At 48.7% G+C, this 27050-nt stretch overlaps 1 protein-coding gene across 1 annotated transcript in view; it reads right to left on the minus strand.

Moving 5' to 3' along the window:
- The window catches only part of LOC138274069 (pre-mRNA-processing factor 40 homolog A-like), a gene marked incomplete at its 3' end in the record, with an annotated part of 550808 nt that overhangs the window by 350204 nt on the left and 173554 nt on the right, over positions 1-27050 (minus strand). The window contains exon 11 of the mRNA XM_069218962.1: positions 21998-22106. Within this exon, the coding sequence (XP_069075063.1) occupies positions 21998-22106 (109 nt within the window). The remainder of the gene's footprint in view (positions 1-21997; positions 22107-27050) is intronic.

Below are 27050 nucleotides of genomic sequence, written 5' to 3' on the forward strand. Positions count from 1 at the left end.
TGGTTTTTTTAGTACTCCCAGCTTCCCTCTACATATTCCACTTACCTAGGTGGGGGTCCTGTGTTCACATTCCATTTATTTAGTATAGGGCTTGGGCTCCCCCCAGGGTCACTATTGGTGTAAGGAAATGGCTCCCTGTTGCAGTTACCCCCCACTTTTTGCCTGATACTGATGCTGACTTGACTGAGAAGTGTACTGGGACCCCGCTAACCAGGCCCCAGCACCAGTGTTCTTTCACCTAAAATGTACCATTGTCTCCACAATTGGCACAATCCTGGCACCCAGGTAAGTCCCTTGTAACTGGTACCCCTGGTACCAAGGGCCCTGATGCCAGGGAAGGTGTCTAAGGGCTGCAGCATGACTTATGCCACCCTAGGGACCCTTCACTCAGCACAGACACACTGCTTGCCAGCTTGTGTGTGCTGGTGGGGAGAAAATGACTAAGTCGACATGGCACTCCCCTCAGGGTGCCATGCCAACCTCACACTGCCTATGGCATAGGTAAGTCACCCCTCTAGCAGGCCTTACAGCCCTAAGGCAGGGTGCACTATACCACAGGTGAGGGCATATGTGCATGAGCACTATGCCCCTACAGTGTCTAAGCAAAACCTTAGACATTGTAAGTGCAGGGTAGCCATAAGAGTATATGGTCTGGGAGTCTGTCATGCACGAACTCCTCAGCACCATAATGGCTACACTGAATACTGGGAAGTTTAGTATCAAACTTCTCAGAATAATAAACCCACACTGATGCCAGTGTTGGATTTATTAAAAAATGCACACAGAGGGCATCTTAGAGATGCCCCCTGTATTTTACCCAATTGTTCAGTGCAGGACTGACTGGTCTGTGCCAGCCTGCTGCTGAGAGACGAGTTTCTGACCCCATGCGGTGAGAGCCTTTGTGCTCTCTGAGGACAGAAACAAAGCCTGCTCTGGGTGGAGGTGCTTCACACCTCCCCCCTGCAGGAACTATAACACCTAGCAGTGAGCTTCAAAGGCTCAAGCTTCGTGTTACAATGCCCCAGGGCACTCCAGCTAGAGGAGATGCCCGCCCCCTGGACCCAGCCCCCACTTTTGGCGGCAAGTCCAGGAGAGATAATGAGAAAAACAAGGAGGAGTCACTGGCCAGTCAGGACAGCCCCTAAGGTGTCCTGAGCTGAGGTGACTGACTTTTAGAAATCCTCCATCTTGTAGAAGGAGGATTCCCCCAATAGGAATAGGGATAGGGATGTGCCCCCCTCCCCTCAGGGAGAAGGCACAAAGAGGGTGTACCCACCCTCAAGGACAGTAGCCATTGGCTACTGCCCTCCCAGACCTAAACACACCCCTAAATTCAGTATTTAGGGGCTCCCCAGAACCTAGGAACTCCGATTCCTGCAACCTAAGAAGAAGAGGACTGCTGAGCTGAAAAACCCTGCAGAAAAGACGGAGACACCAACTGCCTTGGCCCCAGCTCTACCGGCCTGTCTCCCCCTTCGGAAGAAAACTGCTCCAGCGACGCTTTCCCCAGGACCAGCGACCTCTGAATCCTCAGAGGACTGCCCTGCTTTAAAAGGACCAAGAAACTCCTGAAAACAGCGGCCCTGTTCAACAAAGACTGCAACTTTGTTTCCAGAGGAGCAACTTTAAAGACCCCTGCAATTCCCGCCAGAAGCGTGAGACTTGCAACACTGCACCCGGCGACCCCGACTGGACTGGTGGAGAAACAACGCTACAGGAAGGACCCCCAGGCGACTCCAAGACTGTGAGTAACCAAAGTTGTCCCCCCTGAACCCCCACAGTGACGCCTGCAGAGGGAATCCCGAGGCTCCCCCTGACCGTGACTGCCTGACTCTAAGATCCCGACGCCTGGAAAAGACCCTGCACCCGCAGCCCCCAGGACCTGAAGGATTGGAACTCCAGTGCAGGAGTGACCCCCAGGAGGCCCTCTCCCTTGCCCAGGTGGTGGCTACCCAGAGGAGCCCCCCCCCCCCTGCCTGCACCGCTGAAGAGACCCCTTGGTCTCCCATTGATTCCCATTACAAACCCGACGCTTGTTTGCACACTGCACCCGGCCGCCCCCGCGCTGCTGAGGTTGTACTTTGTGTGGACTTTTGTCCCCCCCGGTGCCCTACAAAACCCCCCCTGGTCTGCCCTCCGAAGACGCGGGTACTTACCTGCTGGCAGACTGGAACCGGGGCACCCCCTTCTCCATTGAAGCCTATGGGTTTTGGGCACCACTTTGAACTCTGCACCTGACCGGCCCTGAGCTGCTGGTGTGGTAACTTTGGGGTTGCTCTGAACCCCCAACTGTGGGCTACCTTGGACCCCAATTTGAACCCCGTAGGTGGTTTACTTACCTGCAAGAACTAACAATAACTTACCTCCCCTAGGAACTGTGAAAATTGCACTGTCTAGTTTTAAAATAGCTATATGTGTTTCACGTAAAAAGTATATATGCTATTGTGATTATTCAAAGTTCCTAAAGTACTTACCTGCAATACCTTTCAAATGAGATATTAGATGTAGAATTTGAACCCGTGGTTCTTAAAATAAACTAAGAAAATATATTTTTCTATACAAAAACCTATTGGCCTGGAATTGTCTCCGAGTGTGTGTTCCTCATTTATTGCCTGTGTGTATGTACAACAAATGCTTAACACTACTCCTTTGATAAGCCTACTGCTCGACCACACTACCACAAAATAGAGCATTAGTATTCTCTTTTTGCCACTATCTTACCTCTAAGGGGAACCCTTGGACTCTGTGCATACTATTCCTTACTTTGAAATAGTGCATATAGAGCCAACTTCCTACAATTGGTTATTCATATTTGCACTGTTTTCTAACCTTTGCTATGCCTATTACTGTTTACTAGTATATATAATTAGTGTATTACTTACCACCTATTGGAGTGTTGCCCTTCTAGCATTTTGTGGTATAGTGTTCCAAAAATAAAGTACCTTTATTCTTGTACAACTGAGTGTTTTCATTCATGTGTATAAGTGCTGTGTGACTACAGTGGTTTTGCATGAGCTTTGTATGTCTCCTTGATGAGCCTTGGCTGCTCATCCACAGCTACCTCTAGAGAGCCTGGCTTCTAGACACTGCCTGAACTACACTAATAAGGGATACCTGGACCTGGTATAAGGTGTAAGTACCTTAGGTACCCACCACACACCAGGCCAGCTTCCTACAGTGATTCATTAAATACGAGGGGGGCTGAAGACTAAAGTGTCTCAGCACCACAAAAGGGTCAATAATGAAAGGAGTGGACAGGATGGAGACAAGCCAGCACAACCAGGCGTGGTAGTATGGCAGAACGTCTGTTCGTGGTCGGATAGCGAACGGTGGCAAACTGCAAGTTACACAGGCTTTAAAGCCTGACAGGGTGTGCCGTAATGTTAAGAAGATTAAACATACCTCACTCGCTGATGACTCCACCAGCTTTGCAAGGACAGTGATCGGATTTGCATATCTTGTAATCATCAAACCCCCACCCCCCAACTCAGAGGTTTGAGCAGGCAACCGACCTGAGGAGAGCACAACAGGGACACAGGCATGCACCGTTCGGACCCACCCAGCTCAAAATACAATTGAGAACAGGAAAACAGTGTAAACTTAATATGGCCACCATGAAAATAATCATCATGCAATAAAGCCAGAAGTAAACATGAGGCACATCAAGTCAAAAGTTTCTATCTGTTTTATACAGCGCAGATGTTACCCAGGAAGGTTTTGGTACGCTGTACATAGATTGGTGCGGGGCTTTAAAAAAAACAACAGGCGGAAGTCAGCCATGTGTTTTGTTTACTGGAAACAAAGCAAATATATATGGAAGAAAGTTTCTTTTTTAACCATTTGGTACAGCAGCTGTGCAGCAGACCTGAAATTATTCTTTTTTCAAAAGCCCTTTTATGCGGCATGGCTGAAATAGAAAATAAGTTACTTTCAAAACCAAACCGGAGAATGGGTGTAAGGAAATGCCTCCTTGGCATGGTTGCCCCCTGACTTTTTGCCTTTGCTGATGCTATGTTTACAATTGAAAGTGTGCTGAGGCCTGCTAACCAGACCCCCAGCACCAGTGTTCTTTCCCTAACCTGTACTTTTGTATCCACAATTGGCAGACCCTGGCATCCAGATAAGTCCCTTGTAACTGGTACTTCTAGTACCAAGGGCCCTGATGCCAAGGAAGGTCTCTAAGGGCTGCAGCATGTCTTATGCCACCCTGGAGACCTCTCACTCAGCACAGACACTGCTTGCCAGCTTGTGTGTGCTAGTGAGAACAAAACGAGTAAGTCGACATGGCACTCCCCTCAGGGTGCCATGCCAGCCTCTCACTGCCTATGCAGTATAGGTAAGACACCCCTCTAGCAGGCCTTACAGCCCTAAGGCAGGGTGCACTATACCATAGGTGAGGGTACCAGTGCATGAGCATGGTACCCCTACAGTGTCTAAACAAAACCTTAGACATTGTAAGTGCAGGGAAGCCATAAGAGTATATGGTCTGGGAGTTTGTCAAACACGAACTCCACAGCACCATAATGGCTACACTGAAAACTGGGAAGTTTGGTATCAAACTTCTCAGCACAATAAATGCACACTGATGCCAGTGTACATTTTATTGCAAAATACACCCCAGAGGGCACCTTAGAGGTGCCCCCTGAAACTTAACCAACTGTCTGTGTAGGCTGACTAGTTCCAGCAGCCTGCCACACTAGAGACATGTTGCTGGCCCCATGGGGAGAGTGCCTTTGTCACTCTGAGGCCAGTAACAAAGCCTGCACTGGGTGGAGATGCCAACACCTCCCTCAGGCAGGAGCTGTGACACCTGGCGGTGAGCCTCAAAGGCTCACCCCTTTGTCCCAGCCCAGCAGGGCACTCCAGCTTGCTGGAGTTGCCCGCCCCCTCCGGCCACGGCCCCCACTTTTGGCGGCAAGGCTGGAGGGAACAAAGAAAGCAACAAGGAGGAGTCACTGGCCAGTCAGGACAACCCCTAAGGTGTCCTGAGCTGAGGTGACTCCAACTTTTAGAAATCCTCCATCTTGCAGATTGTAGGAAGTTGGCTCTGTATGTGCTATTTCAAAGTAAGGAATAGCATGCACAGAGTCCAAGGGTTCCCCTTAGAGGTAAAATAGTGGTAAAAATAGATAATACTAATGCTCTATTTTGTGGTAGTGTGGTCGAGCAGTAGGCTTATCCAAGGAGTAGTGTTAAGCATTTGTTGTACATACACAAGACAATAAATGAGGTACACACACTCAGAGACAAATCCAGCCAATAGGTTTTTATATAGAAAAATATCTTTTCTTAGTTTATTTTAAGAACCACAGGTTCAAATTCTACATGTAATATCTCATTCGAAAGGTATTGCAGGTAAGTACTTTAGGAACTTCAAATCATCAAAATTGCATGTATACTTTTCAAGTTATTGACAAATAGCTGTTTTAAAAGTGGACACTTAGTGCAATTTTCACAGTTCCTGGGGGAGGTAAGTTTTTGTTAGTTTTACCAGGTAAGTAGGACACTTACAGGGTTCAGTTCTTGGTCCAAGGTAGCCCACCGTTGGGGGTTCAGAGCAACCCCAAAGTCACCACACCAGCAGCTCAGGGCCGGTCAGGTGCAGAGTTCAAAGTGGTGCCCAAAACACACAGGCTAGAATGGAGAGAAGGGGGTGCCCCGGTTCCGGTCTGCTTGCAGGTAAGTACCCGCGTCTTCGGAGGGCAGACCAGGGGGGTTTTGTAGGGCACCGGGGGGGACACAGGTCCACACAGAAATTTCACCCTCAGCAGCGCGGGGGCGGCCGGGTGCAGTGTAGAAACAAGCGTCGGGTTTTCAATGTTAGTCTATGAGAGATCTCGGGATCTCTTCAGCGCTGCAGGCAGGCAAGGGGGGGATTCCTCGGGGAAACCTCCACTTGGGCAAGGGAGAGGGACTCCTGGGGGTCACTTCTCCAGTGAAAGTCCGGTCCTTCAGGTCCTGGGGGCTGCGGGTGCAGGGTCTCTCCCAGGCGTCGGGACTTTAGGTTCAAAGAGTCGCGGTCAGGGGAAGCCTCGGGATTCCCTCTGCAGGCGGCGCTGTGGGGGCTCAGGGGGGACAGGTTTTGGTACTCACAGTATCAGAGTAGTCCTGGGGTCCCTCCTGAGGTGTTGGATCGCCACCAGCCGAGTCGGGGTCGCCGGGTGCAGTGTTGCAAGTCTCACGCTTCTTGCGGGGAGCTTGCAGGGTTCTTTAAAGCTGCTGGAAACAAAGTTGCAGCTTTTCTTGGAGCAGGTCCGCTGTCCTCGGGAGTTTCTTGTCTTTTCGAAGCAGGGGCAGTCCTCAGAGGATGTCGAGGTCGCTGGTCCCTTTGGAAGGCGTCGCTGGAGCAGGATCTTTGGAAGGCAGGAGACAGGCCGGTGAGTTTCTGGAGCCAAGGCAGTTGTCGTCTTCTGGTCTTCCGCTGCAGGGGTTTTCAGCTAGGCAGTCCTTCTTCTTGTAGTTGCAGGAATCTCACTTTCTAGGGTTCAGGGTAGCCCTTAAATACTAAATTTAAGGGCGTGTTTAGGTCTGGGGGGTTAGTAGCCAATGGCTACTAGCCCTGAGGGTGGGTACACCCTCTTTGTGCCTCCTCCCAAGGGGAGGGGGTCACAATCCTAACCCTATTGGGGGAATCCTCCATCTGCAAGATGGAGGATTTCTAAAAGTTAGAGTCACCTCAGCTCAGGACACCTTAGGGGCTGTCCTGACTGGCCAGTGACTCCTCCTTGTTATTCTCATTATTTTCTCCGGCCTTGCCGCCAAAAGTGGGGCCTGGCCGGAGGGGGCGGGCAACTCCACTAGCTGGAGTGTCCTGCTGGGTTGGCACAAAGGAGGTGAGCCTTTGAGGCTCACCGCCAGGTGTGACAATTCCTGCCTGGGAGAGGTGTTAGCATCTCCACCCAGTGCAGGCTTTGTTACTGGCCTCAGAGTGACAAAGGCACTCTCCCCATGGGGCCAGCAACATGTCTCGGTTTGTGGCAGGCTGCTAAAACTAGTCAGCCTACACAGATAGTCGGTTAAGTTTCAGGGGGCACCTCTAAGGTGCCCTCTGTGGTGTATTTTACAATAAAATGTACACTGGCATCAGTGTGCATTTATTGTGCTGAGAAGTTTGATACCAAACTTCCCAGTTTTCAGTGTAGCCATTATGGTGCTGTGGAGTTCGTGTTTGACAGACTCCCAGACCATATACTCTTATGGCTACCCTGTACTTACAATGTCTAAGGTTTTGTTTAGACACTGTAGGGGTACCATGCTCATGCACTGGTACCCTCACCTATGGTATAGTGCACCCTGCCTTAGGGCTGTAAGGCCTGCTAGAGGGGTGTCTTACCTATACTGCATAGGCAGTGAGAGGCTGGCATGGCACCCTGAGGGGAGTGCCATGTCGACTTACTCGTTTTGTCCTCACTAGCACACACAAGCTGGCAAGCAGTGTGTCTGTGCTGAGTGAGAGGTCTCCAGGGTGGCATAAGACATGCTGCAGCCCTTAGAGACCTTCCTTGGCATCAGGGCCCTTGGTACTAGAAGTACCAGTTACAAGGGACTTATCTGGATGCCAGGGTCTGCCAATTGTGGATACAAAAGTACAGGTTAGGGAAAGAACACTGGTGCTGGGGCCTGGTTAGCAGGCCTCAGCACACTTTCAATTGTAAACATAGCATCAGCAAAGGCAAAAAGTCAGGGGGCAACCATGCCAAGGAGGCATTTCCTTACACCCTTAAATACTAAATTTAAGGGCGTGTTTAGGTCTGGGGGGTTAGTAGCCAATGGCTACTAGCCCTGAGGGTGGGTACACCCTCTTTGTGCCTCCTCCCAAGGGGAGGGGGTTACAATCCTAACCCTATTGGGGGAATCCTCCATCTGCAAGATGGAGGATTTCTAAAAGTTAGAGTCACTTCAGCTCAGGACACCTTAGGGGCTGTCCTGACTGGCCAGTGACTCCTCCTTGTTTTTCTCATTATTTTCTCCGGCCTTGCCGCCAAAAGTGGGGCCTGGCCGGAGGGGGCGGGCAACTCCACTAGCTGGAGTGTCCTGCTGGGTTGGCACAAAGGAGGTGAGCCTTTGAGGCTCACCGCCAGGTGTGACAATTCCTGCCTGGGGGAGGTGTTAGCATCTCCACCCAGTGCAGGCTTTGTTACTGGCCTCAGAGTGACAAAGGCACTCTCCCCATGGGGCCAGCAACATGTCTCGGTTTGTGGCAGGCTGCTAAAACTAGTCAGCCTACACAGATAGTCGGTTAAGTTTCAGGGGGCACCTCTAAGGTGCCCTCTGGGGTGTATTTTACAATAAAATGTACACTGGCATCAGTGTGCATTTATTGTGCTGAGAAGTTTGATACCAAACTTCCCAGTTTTCAGTGTAGCCATTATGGTGCTGTGGAGTTCGTGTTTGACAAACTCCCAGACCATATACTCTTATGGCTACCCTGCACTTACAATGTCTAAGGTTTTGTTTAGACACTGTAGGGGTACCATGCTCATGCACTGGTACCCTCACCTATGGTATAGTGCACCCTGCCTTAGGGCTGTAAGGCCTGCTAGAGGGGTGTCTTACCTATACTGCATAGGCAGTGAGAGGCTGGCATGGCACCCTGAGGGGAGTGCCATGTCGACTTACTCGTTTTGTCCTCACTAGCACACACAAGCTGGCAAGCAGTGTGTCTGTGCTGAGTGAGAGGTCTCCAGGGTGGCATAAGACATGCTGCAACCCTTAGAGACCTTCCTTGGCATCAGGGCCCTTGGTACTAGAAGTACCAGTTACAAGGGACTTATCTGGATGCCAGGGTCTGCCAATTGTGGATACAAAAGTACAGGTTAGGGAAAGAACACTGGTGCTGGGGCCTGGTTAGCAGGCCTCAGCACACTTTCAATTGTAAACATAGCATCAGCAAAGGCAAAAAGTCAGGGGGCAACCATGCCAAGGAGGCATTTCCTTACACAACCCCCCCCCCAAACGAAAGAGGATGAGACTAACCTTTCCCAAGAGAGTCTTCATTTTCTAAGTGGAAGAACCTGGAAAGGCCATCTGCATTGGCATGGGCAGTCCCAGGTCTGTGTTCCACTATAAAGTCCATTCCCTGTAGGGAGATGGACCACCTCAACAGTTTAGGATTTTCACCTTTCATTTGCATCAGCCATTTGAGAGGTCTGTGGTCAGTTTGAACTAGGAAGTGAGTCCCAAAGAGGTATGGTCTCAGCTTCTTCAGGGACCAAACCACAGCAAAGGCCTCCCTCTCAATGGCACTCCAACGCTGCTCCCTGGGGAGTAACCTCCTGCTAATGAAAGCAACAGGCTGGTCAAGGCCATCATCATTTGTTTGGGACAAAACTGCCCCTATCCCATGTTCAGAGGCATCAGTCTGCACAATGAACTGCTTAGAATAATCTGGAGCTTTTAGAACTGGTGCTGAGCACATTGCTTGTTTCAGGGTGTCAAAGGCCTGTTGGCATTCCACAGTCCAGTTCACTTTCTTGGGCATTTTCTTGGAGGTGAGTTCAGTGAGGGCTGTCACAATGGATCCATATCCCTTCACAAACCTCCTGTAATACCCAGTCAAGCCAAGGAATGCCCTGACTTGAGTCTGGGTTTTTGGAGCTACCCAGTCCAGAATAGTCTGGATCTTGGGTTGGAGTGGCTGAACTTGGCCTCCACCTACAAGGTGGCCCAAGTAAACCACAGTTCCCTGCCCTATCTGGCATTTGGATGCCTTGATAGAGAGGCCTGCAGATTGCAGAGCCTTCAAAACCTTCTTCAGGTGGACCAGGTGATCCTGCCAGGTGGAGCTAAAGACAGCAATATCATCAAGATAAGCTGTGCTAAAGGACTCCAAGCCAGCAAGGACTTGATTCACCAACCTTTGGAAGGTGGCAGGGGCATTCTTTAAACCAAAGGGCATAACAGTAAACTGATAATGCCCATCAGGTGTGGAGAATGCCGTTTTCTCTTTTGCTCCAGGTGCCATTTTTATTTGCCAGTACCCTGCTGTCAAGTCAAAGGTACTTAAGAATTTGGCAGCACCTAATTTATCTATGAGCTCATCAGCTCTTGGAATTGGATGAGCATCTGTCTTGGTGACAGAATTGAGCCCTCTGTAGTCCACACAAAACCTCATCTCTTTCTTTCCATCTTTGGTGTGAGGTTTGGGGACTAAGACCACTGGGCTAGCCCAGGGGCTGTCAGAGCGCTCAATTACTCCCAATTCTAGCATCTTGTGGACTTCCACCTTGATGCTTTCCTTAACATGGTCAGACTGTCTAAAGATTTTGTTCTTGACAGGCATGCTGTCTCCTGTGTCCACATCATGGGTACACAGGTGTGTCTGACCAGGGGTTAAGGAGAAGAGTTCAGGAAACTGTTGTAGGACTCTCCTACAATCAGCTTGCTGTTGGCCAGAGAGGGTGTCTGAGTAGATCACTCCATCTACTGTGCCATCTTTTGGGTCTGATGACAGAAGATCAGGGAGAGGTTCACTCTCTGCCTCCTGATCCTCATCTGTTACCATCAACAGATTCACATCAGCCCTGTCATGGAAGAGCTTAAGGCGGTTCACATGGATCACCCTCTTGGGGCTCCTGCTTGTGCCCAGGTCCACCAGGTAGGTGACCTGACTCTTCCTCTCTAGCACTGGGTAAGGGCCACTCCATTTGTCCTGAAGTGCCCTGGGAGCCACAGGCTCCAGAACCCAGACTTTCTGCCCTGGTTGGAACTCAACCAGTGCAGCCTTTTGGTCATACCAAAACTTCTGGAGCTGTTGGCTGGCCTCAAGGTTTTTGGTTGCCTTTTCCATGTACTCTGCCATTCTAGAGCGAAGGCCAAGTACATAGTCCACTATGTCTTGTTTAGGCTCATGAAGAGGTCTCTCCCAGCCTTCTTTAACAAGAGCAAGTGGTCCCCTTACAGGATGACCAAACAGAAGTTCAAAGGGTGAGAATCCTACTCCCTTCTGTGGCACCTCTCTGTAAGCGAAAAGCAGACATGGCAAGAGGACATCCCATCTCCTTTTGAGTTTTTCTGGGAGCCCCATGATCATGCCTTTTAATGTCTTGTTGAATCTCTCAACCAAGCCATTAGTTTGTGGATGGTATGGTGTAGTGAATTTGTAAGTCACTCCACACTCATTCCACATGTGTTTCAGGTATGCTGACATGAAGTTGGTACCTCTGTCAGACACCACCTCCTTAGGGAAACCCACTCTGGTAAAGATACCAATGAGGGCCTTGGCTACTGCAGGGGCAGTAGTCGACCTAAGGGGAATAGCTTCAGGATACCTGGTAGCATGATCCACTACTACCAGGATATACATATTTCCTGAGGCTGTGGGAGGTTCCAGTGGACCAACTATGTCCACACCCACTCTTTCAAAGGGGACCCCCACCACTGGAAGTGGAATGAGGGGGGCCTTTGGATGCCCACCTGTCTTACCACTGGCTTGACAGGTGGGGCAGGAGAGGCAAAACTCCTTAACCATGTTGGACATATTGGGCCAGTAGAAGTGGTTGACTAGCCTCTCCCACGTCTTGGTTTGTCCCAAATGTCCAGCAAGGGGAATGTCATGGGCCAATGTTAGGATGAACTCTCTGAACAGCTGAGGCACTACCACTCTCCTAGTGGCACCAGGTTTGGGGTCTCTGGCCTCAGTGTACAGGAGTCCATCTTCCCAATAGACCCTATGTGTTCCATTTTTCTTGCCCTTGGACTCTTCAGCAGCTTGCTGCCTAAGGCCTTCAAGAGAGGGACAGGTTTCTTGTCCCTTACACAGCTCCTCCCTTGAGGGTCCCCCTGGGCCTAAGAGCTCAACCTGATAAGGTTCAAGCTCCAAAGGCTCAGTTCCCTCAGAGGGCAGAACTTCTTCCTGAGAAGAGAGGTTCCCTTTCTTTTGCTGTGTTGCAGTTGGTTTCCCAACTGACTTTCCTTTCCTCTTGGTAGGATGGGCCATTCTTACAGACTCCAGCTCTACTTGTTCACCCTGTGCCTTGCACTGTGCTCTTGTTTTCACACACACCAGTTCAGGGATACCCAGCATTGCTGCATGGGTTTTTAGTTCTACCTCAGCCCATGCTGAGGACTCCAGGTCATTTCCAAGCAGACAGTCCACTGGGATATTTGAGGAGACCACCACCTGTTTCAGGCCATTGACCCCTCCCCATTCTAAAGTAACCATTGCCATGGGATGTACTTTTCTCTGATTGTCAGCGTTGGTGACTGTGTAAGTTTTTCCAGTCAGGTATTGGCCAGGGGAAAACAGTTTCTCTGTCACCATGGTGACACTGGCACCTGTATCCCTCAGGCCCTCGATTCTAGTCCCATTAATTAAGAGTTGCTGTCTGTATTTTTGCATGTTAGGTGGCCAGACAGCTAGTGTGGCTAAATCCACCCCACCCTCAGAAACTAGAGTAGCTTCAGTGTGGACCCTGATTTGCTCTGGGCACACTGTTGATCCCACTTGGAGACTAGCCATACCAGTGTTACCTGGATGGGAGTTTGGAGTGGAACCTTTCTTGGGACAGGCCTTGTCTCCAGTTTGGTGTCCATGCTGTTTGCAGCTATGACACCAGGCCTTTTTGGGATCAAAGTTTTTACCCTTGTACCCATTGTTTTGTGAAGAGGCTCTGGGCCCACCCTCCTGTGCAGGTTTTTGGGGGCCTGTAGAAGACTCTTTACTATTTTTAGTTTTGGTTGTCTCATCACCCTTCCCCTGGGGAGTCTTTGTGACCCCTTTCTTTTGGTCACCCCCTGTTGAAGTCTTGGACACCCTTGTCTTGACCCAATGGTCCGCCTTCTTTCCCAATTCTTGGGGAGAAATTGGTCCTAGGTCTACCAGATGCTGATGCAGTTTATCATTGAAACAATTACTCAATAGGTGTTCTTTCACAAATAAATTGTACAGCCCATCATAATTACTTACACCACTGCCTTGAATCCAACCATCTAGTGTTTTCACTGAGTAGTCTACAAAGTCAACCCAGGTCTGGCTCGAGGATTTTTGAGCCCCCCTGAATCTAATCCTATACTCCTCAGTGGAGAATCCAAAGCCCTCAATCAGGGTACCCTTCATGAGGTCATAAGATTCTGCATCTTGTCCAGAGAGTGTGAGGAGTCTATCCCTACACTTTCCTGTGAACATTTCCCAAAGGAGAGCACCCCAGTGAGATCTGTTCACTTTTCTGGTTACACAAGCCCTCTCAAAAGCTGTGAACCATTTGGTGATGTCATCACCATCTTCATATTTAGTTACAATCCCTTTAGGGATTTTCAACATGTCAGGAGAATCTCTGACCCTATTTATGTTGCTGCCACCATTGATGGGTCCTAGGCCCATCTCTTGTCTTTCCCTCTCTATGGCTAGGATCTGTCTTTCCAAAGCCAATCTTTTGGCCATCCTGGCTAACTGGATGTCCTCTTCACTGGGGTTATCCTCAGTGATTTCAGAGGTGTTGGTCTCTCCTGTGAGGGAACCAGCATCTCTGACTATTATTTTTGGAGTCAGGGTTTGAGGGACCCTGTTCTCCCTAGATAGGACTGGTAGGGGGGAATTTTCCTCCAAGTCACTATCCTCTTCCTCTGAGTTGCCACCCTCAGAGGGGTTGGCCTTTTCAAACTCTGCCAAAAGCTCCTGGAGCTGTATTTTGGTAGGTTTGGGGCCCATTGTTATTTTCTTTATTTTATAGAGTGACCTTAGCTCCCTCATCTTAAGATGGAGGTAAGGTGTGGTGTCGAGTTCCACCACAGTCACATCTGTGCTAGACATTTTGCTTCTAAAAGTTGGAATACTTTTTAAGAATCTACAACTGGTTCTAGAATCTAATTCAAACTTTTACAAACTTTTAAACTCTAAAAGAAAATGCTAAACAGGATCTAACACAAGGCCCTAGCAGGTCTTTTAAGAATTTAGAAAAACTTTTCAAATTGCAAAAATCAATTTCTAATGACAATTTTGGAATTTGTCGTGTGATCAGGTATTGGCTGAGTAGTCCAGCAAATGCAAAGTCTTGTACCCCACCGCTGATCCACCAATGTAGGAAGTTGGCTCTGTATGTGCTATTTCAAAGTAAGGAATAGCATGCACAGAGTCCAAGGGTTCCCCTTAGAGGTAAAATAGTGGTAAAAAGAGATAATACTAATGCTCTATTTTGTGGTAGTGTGGTCGAGCAGTAGGCTTATCCAAGGAGTAGTGTTAAGCATTTGTTGTACATACACAGACAATAAATGAGGTACACACACTCAGAGACAAATCCAGCCAATAGGTTTTGTTATATAAAAATATCTTTTCTTAGTTTATTTTAAGAACCACAGGTTCAAATTCTACATGTAATATCTCATTTGAAAGGTATTGCAGGTAAGTACTTTAGGAACTTTAAATCATAAAAATTGCATGTATACTTTACAAGTTATTGACAAATAGCTGTTTTAAAAGTGGACACTTAGTGCAATTTTCACAGTTCCTGGGGGAGGTAAGTTTTTGTTAGTTTTACCAGGTAAGTAGGACACTTACAGGGTTCAGTTCTTGGTCCAAGGTAGCCCACCGTTGGGGGTTCAGAGCAACCCCAAAGTCACCACACCAGCAGCTCAGGGCCGGTCAGGTGCAGAGTTCAAAGTGGTGCCCAAAACACATAGGCTAGAATGGAGAGAAGGGGGTGCCCCGGTTCCGGTCTGCTTGCAGGTAAGTACCCGCGTCTTCGGAGGGCAGACCAGGGGGGTTTTGTAGGGCACCGGGGGGGACACAAGCCCACACAGAAATTTCACCCTCAGCGGCGCGGGGGCGGCCGGGTGCAGTGTAGAAACAAGCGTCGGGTTCGCAATGTTAGTCTATGAGAGATCTCGGGATCTCTTCAGCGCTGCAGGCAGGCAAGGGGGGGGTTCCTCGGGGAAACCTCCACTTGGGCAAGGGAGAGGGACTCCCGGGGGTCACTTCTCCAGTGAAAGTCCGGTCCTTCAGGTCCTGGGGGCTGCGGGTGTAGGGTCTCTCCCAGGCGTCGGGACTTAGGATTCAAAGAGTCGCGGTCAGGGGAAGCCTCGGGATTCCCTCTGCAGGCGGCGCTGTGGGGGCTCAGGGGGGACAGGTTTTGGTACTCACAGTATCAGAGTAGTCCTGGGGTCCCTCCTGAGGTGTTGGTTCTCCACCAGCCGAGTCGGGGTCGCCGGGTGCAGTGTTGCAAGTCTCACGCTTCTTGCGGGGAGCTTGCAGGGTTCTTTCAAGGCTGCTGGAAACAAAGTTGCAGCCTTTCTTGGAGCAGGTCCGCTGTCCTCGGGAGTTTCTTGTCTTTTCGAAGCAGGGGCAGTCCTCAGAGGATGTCGAGGTCGCTGGTCCCTTTGGAAGGCGTCGCTGGAGCAGGATCTTTGGAAGGCAGGAGACAGGCCGGTGAGTTTCTGGAGCCAAGGCAGTTGTCGTCTTCTGGTCTTCCTCTGCAGGGGTTTTCAGCTAGGCAGTCCTTCTTCTTGTAGTTGCAGGAATCTAATTTTCTAGGGTTCAGGGTAGCCCTTAAATACTAAATTTAAGGGCGTGTTTAGGTCTGGGGGGTTAGTAGCCAATGGCTACTAGCCCTGAGGGTGGGTACACCCTCTTTGTGCCTCCTCCCAAGGGGAGGGGGTCACAATCCTAACCCTATTGGGGGAATCCTCCATCTGCAAGATGGAGGATTTCTAAAAGTTAGAGTCACCTCAGCTCAGGACACCTTAGGGGCTGTCCTGACTGGCCAGTGACTCCTCCTTGTTATTCTCATTATTTTCTCCGGCCTTGCCGCCAAAAGTGGGGGCCGGGCCGGAGGGGGCGGGCAACTCCACTAGCTGGAGTGTCCTGCGGTGCTGTGACAAAGGGGTGAGCCTTTGAGGCTCACCGCCAGGTGTTACAGCTCCTGCCTGGGGGAGGTGTTAGCATCTCCACCCAGTGCAGGCTTTGTTACTGGCCTCAGAGTGACAAAGGCACTCTCCCCATGGGGCCAGCAACATGTCTCTAGTGTGGCAGGCTGCTGGAACTAGTCAGCCTACACAGACAGTCGGTTAAGTTTCAGGGGGCACCTCTAAGGTGCCCTCTGTGGTGTATTTTACAATAAAATGTACACTGGCATCAGTGTGCATTTATTGTGCTGAGAAGTTTGATACCAAACTTCCCAGTTTTCAGTGTAGCCATTATGGTGCTGTGGAGTTCGTGTTTGACAGACTCCCAGACCATATACTCTTATGGCTACCCTGCACTTACAATGTCTAAGGTTTTGTTTAGACACTGTAGGGGTACCATGCTCATGCACTGGTACCCTCACCTATGGTATAGTGCACCCTGCCTTAGGGCTGTAAGGCCTGCTAGAGGGGTGTCTTACCTATACTGCATAGGCAGTGAGAGGCTGGCATGGCACCCTGAGGGGAGTGCCATGTCGACTTACTCGTTTTGTCCTCACTAGCACACACAAGCTGGCAAGCAGTGTGTATGTGCTGAGTGAGAGGTCTCCAGGGTGGCATAAGACATGCTGCAGCCCTTAGAGACCTTCCTTGGCATCAGGGCCCTTGGTACTAGAAGTATCAGTTACAAGGGACTTATCTGGATGCCAGGGTCTGCCAATTGTGGATACAAAAGTACAGGTTAGGGAAAGAACACTGGTGCTGGGGCCTGGTTAGCAGGCCTCAGCACACTTTCAATTGTAAACATAGCATCAGCAAAGGCAAAAAGTCAGGGGGCAACCATGCCAAGGAGGCATTTCCTTACACAGATGGAGGATTCCCCCAATAGGGTTAGGATTGTGACCCCCCTCCCCTTGGGAGGAGGCACAAAGAGGGTGTGCCCACCGTCAGGGCTAGTAGCCATAGGCTACTAACCCCCCAGACCTAAACACGCCCTTAAATTTAGTATTTAAGGGCTACCCTGAACCCTAGAAAATTAGATTCCTGCAACAACAAGAAGAAGGACTGCCCAGCTGAAAACCCCTGCAGAGGAAGACCAGAAGACAACAACTGCCTTGGCTCCAGAAACTCACCGGCCTGTCTCCTGCCTTCCAAAGAACTCTGCTCCAGCGACGCCTTCCAAAGGGACCAGCGACCTCTGAATCCTCTGAGGACTGCCCTGCTTCGACGACGACAAGAAACTCCCGAGGACTGCGGACCTGCTCCAAAAAGACTGCAACTTTGTTTCCAGAAGCAGCTTTAAAGAACCCTGCAACTCCCCGCAAGAAGCGTGAGACTTGCAACACTGCACCCGGCGACCCCGACTCGGCTGGTGGAGAACCAACACCTCAGGGAGGACCCCCGGACTACTCTACGACTGTGAGTACCAAAACCTGTCCCCCCTGAGCCCCCACAGCGCCGCCTGCAGAGGGAATCCCGAGGCTTCCCCTGACCGCGACTCTCTGAAACCTAAGTCCCGACGCCTGGAAAAGACCCTGCACCCGCAGCCCCCTGGACCTGAAGGACCGGACTTTCACTGCAGAAGTGACACCCAGGAGTCCCTCTCCCTTGCCCAAGTGGAGGTTTCCCCGAGGAAGCCCCCCTTGCCTGCCTGCAGCGCTGAAGAGATCCCTTGATCTCTCATTGACTAACATTGCGAACCAGACGCTTGTTTCTACACTGCACCCGGCTGCCCCCGCGCTGCTGAGGGTGAAATTTCTGTGTGGGCTTGTGTCCCCCCCGGTGCCCTACAAAACCCCCCTGGTCTGCCCTCCGAAGACGCGGGTACTTACCTGCAAGCAGACCATCACCGGGGCACCCCCTTCTCTCCATTCTAGCCTATGCGTTTTGGGCACCACTTTGAACTCTGCACCTGACCGGCCCTGAGCTGCTGGTCTGGTGACTTTGGGGTTGCTCTGAACCTCCAACGGTGGGCTACCTTGGACCAAGAACTGAACCCTGTAAGTGTCTTACTTACCTGGTAAAACTAACAAAAACTTACCTCCCCCAGGAACTGTGAAAATTGCACTAAGTGTCCACTTTTGAAATAGCTATTTGTGAATAACTTGAAAAGTATACATGCAATTGAAATGATTCAAAGTTCCTAATGTACTTACCTGCAATACCTTTCAAACAAGATATTACATGTTAAATTTGAACCTGTGGTTCTTAAAATAAACTAAGAAAAGATATTTTTCTATAACAAAACCTATTGGCTGGATTTGTCTCTGAGTGTGTGTACCTCATTTATTGTCTATGTGTATGTACAACAAATGCTTAACACTACTCCTTGGATAAGCCTACTGCTCGACCACACTACCACAAAATAGAGCATTAGTATTATCTATTTTTACCACTATTTTACCTCTAAGGGGAACCCTTGGACTCTGTGCATGCTATTCCTTACTTTGAAATAGCACATACAGAGCCAACTTCCTACAATGGGCCATCACACGCTGTACCAGAAGGAAACGTGACTTAGTGTAAATGCAACTAAAAATGTCCTCTAAGTGAAAGCTCCCTGGTTGGGAACTTAGTACGCAAGGGAGGGACATTTACTAAAATGCACCAATAAAAATGAAGCAATTAGGACACGCACAACAAAGAACGAATGGCAAGAGTGGGCATAGTTAAAAGACCATTTTCAATACATGTCTTGCAGACAGCGCTGCACACTGCAACGCTCGACCTAAAAAAAAAAAAAAAAAAAAAAAAAGGACTGAAGAGCCACACCAGCAGTGAAGACTCCAGACAGCCCTACCAGCCTGGGTGCAGCTTGAAGACTCCTTACTACAAAAAGACGACTCATCCTGCAGGACCAGCAACCTCTACAAACTCCCACAGGACTGCCTGCCTTCCAAAGGACCAAGAACTCCAGAGGACAGCGGCCCTGTCCACAAAAAAAACTCCAAACAAGGACTCCAGGGCCCTCTGGATCAAAGAGTACTGCCCACTCTGCACACAACACCCACAGCCAAGTCCAGGTGGCCTAGCGGTCCGGAGAAGATTTCCAGGCGATTCTGACCTGGAGTCCACCCTGGATTGAATCCCTCCTGACCAAGATGACAAGGCCTGAATCCAGAGGATCTCCATGACCACGACTGGCAAAGATTTCAGACACCTAAAGGTACCCCTGCACCCACAGTCCCCTGGACCTTGGGGAAGCCAGGCGACTGTCCACCGACATCCAGCGAGATCTCTACTTACTGTGTCCAGCCATTGGTCTTCATCTGACTCCCCAGACCAAGCCTGCCGCCTCTGTGAACCCAGAGTTCCTCATTAAATTGCACCGGACGCCCAACGCTGTGTTTGCACCCTGCACTTGCCCGCCCCGTGCCACTGAGGGTGTATGTTTGGTGCCCTGAAACCTCAGGTACTTTCCTGCAATCTGTTTTCTTCTAAGTGCCCCAAGCCTCCACTGTTTTCCATTAGCCAACCAACACCAACTTTGACCTCTGCACTCATCCAGCCCTGTGTTGCTGGTGCAGCACCATTGGTGTCTAACTTTGTCTGGTGGACACCTTAACCCCTGAAGACTGGAACCGTGAGTCAGGTATGTACTAGTAAACTGTGCTAGTACTCCATTAGGACTGCACTGCCTTCAATGATTTTTACACTGCCTAGTTTTGCTATTGAAAGCTATTGCTTACCTGAAACCTATATTAACTGTAATTTACAAACAATGTACATTTGATGCCTGAAAGTTGTACATTATTGAAACTGCACTTACCTGCAACAAAGCTCCTTTGGGTTCTAGAAATAAATTAAGTATATTTTTTGATATATAAACAATCGGACTGGAGTGTGTACAACAAATTCTTAGCACTACCCTCTGATAAGCCTTAATGCTCGACAACACTACCACAAAAGAGCATTATTATTATCTACTTTGGCCTCTGTAAAGCCTCCGGAGAACCACTGGACTCTGTGCACACTATACCTTGTTTTGGTATAGCATATACAGAGCCAGCTCCCTAGTCACCCTATTTAAGCCTTGTAGCACACAAAGCAGGACTCATTTAAAAGAAGGATATGGAATTTAAAAGGTAACCTGTCCTTATAGCGACTTTAAGACAAGAGCTATTTTTACAATGGCAGGCCTAGATGTCATATGTAGAAACCAGCTGAAAATACTAATACTGTATCTCAGGAATGGGTCCAGCTAGACAAATAATTAAACAACTATTTGAAAGAGTTATTAAAAAAAAGCAATTCAGTGGTGAAGTTGGATTTTAAAAAACATTACGGAATTTATTTTATGAAGCTGCCTTTGCCCTGCCTGAAGTTCCGGGAGTCATATTTGCATTGGCTCTCCAGCTTCTCCCCGCCAGTATTTTGCCTTAAATAGATGTTAGTAGGTGTGAAATGATTACCATAAGCAAGCAATAGGCTGATCCAAAATGGCCAAGATGACTTCTCTGAAATTCACAGAATATGCAGGGTGCAGGTGTGGGCCTCATTTCTGGCAATATAGTGTCAGATTATGTTCAACAGGTCTTCTGGATTCACTTAAAACTGTTACAGCACACTTCAAAGAGAAGATCAGAGAATGTCAAGACAACTTTTGTGGAGTCACTGTCTGGTTGCTGAAGGGCTACATGTGTCCTACTGGACTTCTGCCTCTGGCATTTATTGTGGTTCCAGTGACTGCCTCAAAGTGGATTTTAGTTTTAAATGTGGGTGTCACTAGGATTAAAATAATACGCTCCCAATGGAAAATACCTTAGCCCTAGGAGCACAGATTTAGTGTGCCCAGAGAATTATCCCATCCAAGTTGGCCAATGGAATATTTACCCCATTGGTTAAGGCAAGTCAAGAGTCACCCCCATCCACTATCTGGTGCCAAGCATAAATGTGGCACCTTCTGGCATTCACTTTAGAGCACATTCTGGACCTGCGGAAGAACAGAATTGGGCTGGACCTGCTGTCAGTGACCTGCAAAGAGCTCTGAAGAACTGCACCTGTTCCCCCTTCTTCTCAGGACTAACCAGGTTCAGCTGGCTGACCTATGGAGCTAGTGTGACATAAAAAGCTACAAGAGGCTTTTTGCTAGTTTCCCCAGTGACAACTGGAACTTGGACTGGACTTTACTCGTGGCCTCTAACTGGCAGCTTGAGCGTCTCTAGGTGCTCCCTCAAGGTTCTGAGGAAGCTTAAAAGTGTACTCTTGTGGTTACTTGGGCACCAATTAAAAGTTAAGAAATGTTTTTAAAATGATCCACTAGAGCCAAGGGAATGTGAGTTACTGAAAAAGGTAAAGGACCGACAAGTCCACCCATGGTGTCAGAAGTCATTTCAGATTTGCCCTCCTGGAAGGCGACAGCTTCTCCATTTTAGGACTTAGTCAATTTTCAGATGTCTGACCAGCAGTTCCACAGCGGCAGCTACAATTTCAGATCTGTCCTGCAGAGTTACCTTTTTCTTTAACAAAAAAAAAAAAAAAGATTTGGATTGAGACTTTGAAACTTTCAACTTTCCTGACTTTGAAATTAGCACCAGAACCAATCCACTTGGCAGAGCCCACCAGGGAACCACAGAGGCTGGTCTCAAAACATATGGCCAGGTCCCAACTGACCACTCCTATAGACCACTGGTTGCACTTGTGCTCTTCAGCACAACACTTATATATTTAAAAATTCACATCTCCAATATACCTTATTGGATTTGTCGTTTTGGCCTTATTTTATCCATAAATGCTCTCTATTTTAAAATTTACACATTGCCTTTGATTTAGGCCTGACTGCTTTAGGTCACATTACCTGGAATTGAGCACAGGTTTATTTTATTAAATCTGTGTGACAACTAGCAGATGGTGGCCTTAACCTTTGAGATGGATACTTGTCCAGTCCAAACAATACTCCACTTTCCGGCAGAAGGGAAATAGTTTGCATTTTAACAGATGTTGAGCAATGAGAAACAGTATTTTGTAAAGCCGGTCGTTGCTAATGACCATAACAAAAACACACAAAAATATTTTGATGTAATAGTCAATGAAATAATTGTGGTTTTTTTCATACTATTCATGCATGTATAAAATTCAAGGTAGCCCACAATTTTTAAATACTCTAGATATCTCAAAGAATGCAAATGTTAGTGTCACATCATAATTAGACTATTTAAAATACCTTTGCTTTTAAAAGCTCTTTAAATGCTTGTTTTGCTTCTTCTTTTGTGTTCCAGGTGTAGGTTTTCTTAGCTACTTTGTTTTCTTCCTTTTCATCCGTTGAAGCGGGGCTACAAAGACAATTCATAAAAGCGTATTGTTAAATACTCATTACTTTTTACACACATACAAAAAAAATAAGGATTTTCCAATACCTCAATGTTGAATTAAAAGAGGTTGATTTGGTCACTGGACTAGCTTAAATCTATAGAAAATCACCTCCAGTTGAGAATTCAATTTTAGTTTACACTGCATCGGTGAGCCTGCAGCACATACCAGGCAGAATTTGTGTGCCTAATTTTGACAGAGTATCTCACATAAAAAGCAGGGTTTTACAAGGCAATTTGTGTGTTTTGTCTTTGAACAAAAAAAGCAATTTTGAGGCTTCAGTACTAATGTCGCCATAAAGCAGCTATTCAGGAATGCAGTACACAAAAAACTATTCAGGAGCGCAGAAATCAGAAAGTTGTCACAAAACTATTGGTGCAGTTTATAGTGAAATGCAAGAGCATCTGTGTACGAAAATGGATTACTACGTGGTGTTAATATAAGACCTCACCATGAAATAATGCAAACTTTATCAGGTCCAGTTAGGTTTCTTTAATAAAGACATTACTCATCTTTTTCGTAGGTAAACTATCAAGACAGATGCCTTACCTTAGAATAATCCCCAGGCGTCAAACTATATCTGGAAATTTGTTTAAGAGCAGTACCCCTGTAAGCCGGTTGGTGGCATCACTCAGCTCCACGTGGAGTCGTCCGCGCTGGAAATTATGTTCACGGTGCCCATATGGGAACCTCTTCGGCACACTGACGTCAATTTATTTACGCGACTTCCCACACCAGGAGCTAATAGCATAAAGGACACTGACCACTGGTGTGTAAAACTAAAGCCCTGAAAGGGGCAACAGCCTTGTCCCTAGAAATCTGTTCGCAAAGAGGGTAGGATGGGTCAGTAAGAAATCTGCACCTAGAGAATATCTTTACCAAATAGGCTGTTGCCGGAGGTAAGTAACATCGGATAGTGGCTTCTAACGCCAGATTGCTTACCTTAGAATAGATACCCAAGAAATACCTCCCCAGAGGTGTGTCAGTTAAACAATTTCACACTAATAAAGGTCTGCAGGACCTATGGGACAGAGGGGCCCATTCCTACAGACCTGACTGCCCAGGCAGTAATTCTTGGTAAACGTGTGCAGAGATGCTGATGCTTGGAAGATGTCCAGGACTAGAACTCTGAATGCTAACACAGTGGTCGTTGCCTTGGCTCTGGTGGAATGAGTACGCAAACCATCAGGGAGTTGCTTTTTGGCAATTGTGCAGCAGATTTTGATGCAGAAGACGATCCACCAGGAGAGGGTCCGTTTCTGTACAGGCTTCACTTTGCAGGGCTCTGACATACCCCATGAAGAGTTGTGCATCCTCTCACTCTTTTGTGCAGTCAAGGAAGAAAGAATACATTCTTTTTGAGTCTAGCCAGTAGTCACTCCTCTTCTTTAAAGGGATGAGGTGGAGCATAAAAGGTAGGCTCATTGACCCTCTAGGAAGATGTCATTGCTATTAGAAAGGGTATCTTGAAAGAAGTCTGAAAGGACAGTTGTGGAGCGGTCAAATCAGGAAAGTCAGAACTAAATTTAGGTCCTACTGAGGCATGATGACAGGTGGATGAGGCAACAAATTAGAGACCTTTCAGAAACCTATGTACAATAGGGAACTTGAAAAGGGACGGCTCATCGGGCAACTGCAGAAATGTCAAGAGCCAGAAAGAGCCTTTTAAGGTGGCCAAAGCAGAGTCCTGTTGAGCAAGTGATGGAATAAACAGAAGGGTCTGAGAAAGGGGTTTAGACTGTTTTTCTGCACACCATGCCACAACTTACCCAAAAGGGAAGGCATACACCAACTTGGTGGAGGGACACCCGACTGTCAAGATGACATTACAGACTTCAGGCGGAAGAGAGACACCTGTCAATTGTCACCACTCAATCTCCAAGCATCAAGGAGGAGCGCTGACAGGCTGGTTGGAGAACCCTCCCCTGCAAAAGAAGATCCTCCCAGAGTGGCAGCCTGAACGGAGGAGGTCCAATGGCCAAGCTCAACAGCTCAGGATACCCAACTCTCACGGCACAGTCCAGAGTCACAAGAATGACTTGGGTCCAGTCGTTGCTGATCTTCTTGAGAACTCTGAGCAGGAATGGTATTGGAAGAAAGGTGTACACAAAGCCTGAGCTCCACTTGTGTCGCAAAGAGTAATTATAGGGGGAGCCGCCTTGTAAACTCCAGCGCTCGGAAGTGCCGACATTGCATGTTCTCGGCAGTGGCAAACAGATTTAACGGAGGCTCTCACCTCTGCTGAAGAGAGACCTTATTCCATCTCTGGACGGATACGCCATTTGTTCCAGAAGTGTCCCGAGATGCAGGGCCTCTTGACAAAAAGTCCACAACCCCACTGTAGGAAGTTGGCTCTGTATGCACTATTTCAAAGTAAGGAATAGTATGCACAGAGTCCAAGGGTTCCCCTTAGAGGTAAGATAGTGGCAAAAAGAGATAATACTAATGCTCTATTTTGTGGTAGTGTGGTCGAGCAGTAGGCTTATCCAAGGAGTAGTGTTAAGCATTTGTTGTACATACACATAGACAATAAATGAGGTACACACACTCAGAGACAAATCCAGCCAATAGGTTTTTATATAGAAAAATATCTTTTCTTAGTTTATTTTAAGAACCACAGGTTCAAATTCTACATGCAATATCTCATTCGAAAGGTATTGCAGGTAAGTACTTTAGGAACTTCAAATCATAAAAATTGCATGTATACTTTACAAGTTATTGACAAATAGCTGTTTTAAAAGTGGACACTTAGTGCAATTTTCACAGTTCCTGGGGGAGGTAAGTTTTTGTTAGTTTTACCAGGTAAGTAAGACACTTACAGGGCTTAGTTCTTGGTCCAAGGTAGCCCACCGTTGGGGGTTCAGAGCAACCCCAAAGTCACCACACCAGCAGCTCAGGGCCGGTCAGGTGCAGAGTTCAAAGTGGTGCCCAAAACACATAGGCTAGAATGGAGAGAAGGGGGTGCCCCGGTTCCGGTCTGTTTGCAGGTAAGTACCCGCGTCTTCGGAGGGCAGACCAGGGGGGTTTTGTAGGGCACCGGGGGGGACACAAGTCCACACAGAAATTTCACCCTCAGCAGCGCGGGGGCGGCCGGGTGCAGTGTAGGAACAGGCGTCGGGTTCGCAATGTTAGTCTATGAGAGATCTCGGGATCTCTTCAGCGCTGCAGGCAGGCAAGGGGGGGATTCCTCGGGGAAACCTCCACTTGGATAAGGGAGAGGGGCTCCTGGGGGTCACTTCTCCAGTGAAAGTCCGGTCCTTCGGGTCCTGGGGGCTGCGGGTGCAGGGTCTCTCCCAGGCGTCGGGACTTTAGGTTCAAGGAGTCGCGGTCAGGGGAAGTCTCGGGATTCCCTCTGCAGGCGGCGCTGTGGGGGCTCAGGGGGGACAGGTTTTGGTACTCACAGTAGCAGAGTAGTCCTGGGGTCCCTCCTGAGGTGTTGGATCGCCACCAGCCGAGTCGGGGTCGCCGGGTGCAGTGTCGCAAGTCTCACGCTTCTTGCGGGGAGCTTGCAGGGTTCTTTAAAGCTGCTGGAAACAAAGTTGCAGCTTTTCTTGGAGCAGGTCCGCTGTCCTCGGGAGTTTCTTGTCTTTTCGAAGCAGGGGCAGTCCTCAGAGGATGTCGAGGTCGCTGGTCCCTTTGGAAGGCGTCGCTGGAGCAGGATCTTTGGAGGGCAGGAGACAGGCCGGTGAGTTTCTGGAGCCAAGGCAGTTGTCGTCTTCTGGTCTTCCGCTGCAGGGGTTTTCAGCTGGGCAGTCCTTCTTCTTGTAGTTGCAGGAATCTAATTTTCTAGGGTTCAGGGTAGCCCTTAAATACTAAATTTAAGGGCGTGTTTAGGTCTGGGGGGTAAGTAGCCAATGGCTACTAGCCCTGAGGGTGGGTACACCCTCTTTGTGCCTCCTCCCAAGGGGAGGGGGTCACAATCCTAACCCTATTGGGGGAATCCTCCATCTGCAAGATGGAGGATTTCTAAAAGTTAGAGTCACTTCAGCCCAGGACACCTTAGGGGCTGTCCTGACTGGCCAGAGACTCCTTGTTTTTCTCATTATTTTCTCCGGCCTTGCAGCCAAAAGTGGGGCCTGGCCGGAGGGGGCGGGCAACTCCACTAGCTGGAGTGTCCTGCTGGGTTGGCACAAAGGAGGTGAGCCTTTGAGGCTCACCGCCAGGTGTGACAATTCCTGCCTGGGAGAGGTGTTAGCATCTCCACCCAGTGCAGGCTTTGTTACTGGCCTCAGAGTGACAAAGGCACTCTCCCCATGGGGCCAGCAACATGTCTCGGTTTGTGGCAGGCTGCTAAAACTAGTCAGCCTACACAGATAGTCGGTTAAGTTTCAGGGGGCACCTCTAAGGTGCCCTCTGTGGTGTATTTTACAATAAAATGTACACTGGCATCAGTGTGCATTTATTGTGCTGAGAAGTTTGAAACCAAACTTCCCAGTTTTCAGTGTAGCCATTATGGTGCTGTGGAGTTCGTGTTTGACAAACTCCCAGACCATATACTCTTATGGCTACCCTGCACTTACAATGTCTAAGGTTTTGTTTAGACACTGTAGGGGTACCATGCTCATGCACTGGTACCCTCACCTATGGTATAGTGCACCCTGCCTTAGGGCTGTAAGGCCTGCTAGAGGGGTGTCTTACCTATACTGCATAGGCAGTGAGAGGCTGGCATGGCCCCCTGAGGGGAGTGCCATGTCGACTTACTCGTTTTGTCCTCACTAGCACACACAAGCTGGCAAGCAGTGTGTCTGTGCTGAGTGAGAGGTCTCCAGGGTGGCATAAGACGTGCTGCAGCCCTTAGAGACCTTCCTTGGCATCAGGGCCCTTGGTACTAGAAGTACCAGTTACAAGGGACTTATCTGGATGCCAGGGTCTGCCAATTGTGGATACAAAAGTACAGGTTAGGGAAA

The sequence above is a fragment of the Pleurodeles waltl genome, unplaced genomic scaffold (genome assembly GCF_031143425.1).
Source record: "Pleurodeles waltl isolate 20211129_DDA unplaced genomic scaffold, aPleWal1.hap1.20221129 scaffold_155, whole genome shotgun sequence".
Classification (NCBI taxonomy): Eukaryota; Metazoa; Chordata; class Amphibia; order Caudata; family Salamandridae; genus Pleurodeles; species Pleurodeles waltl.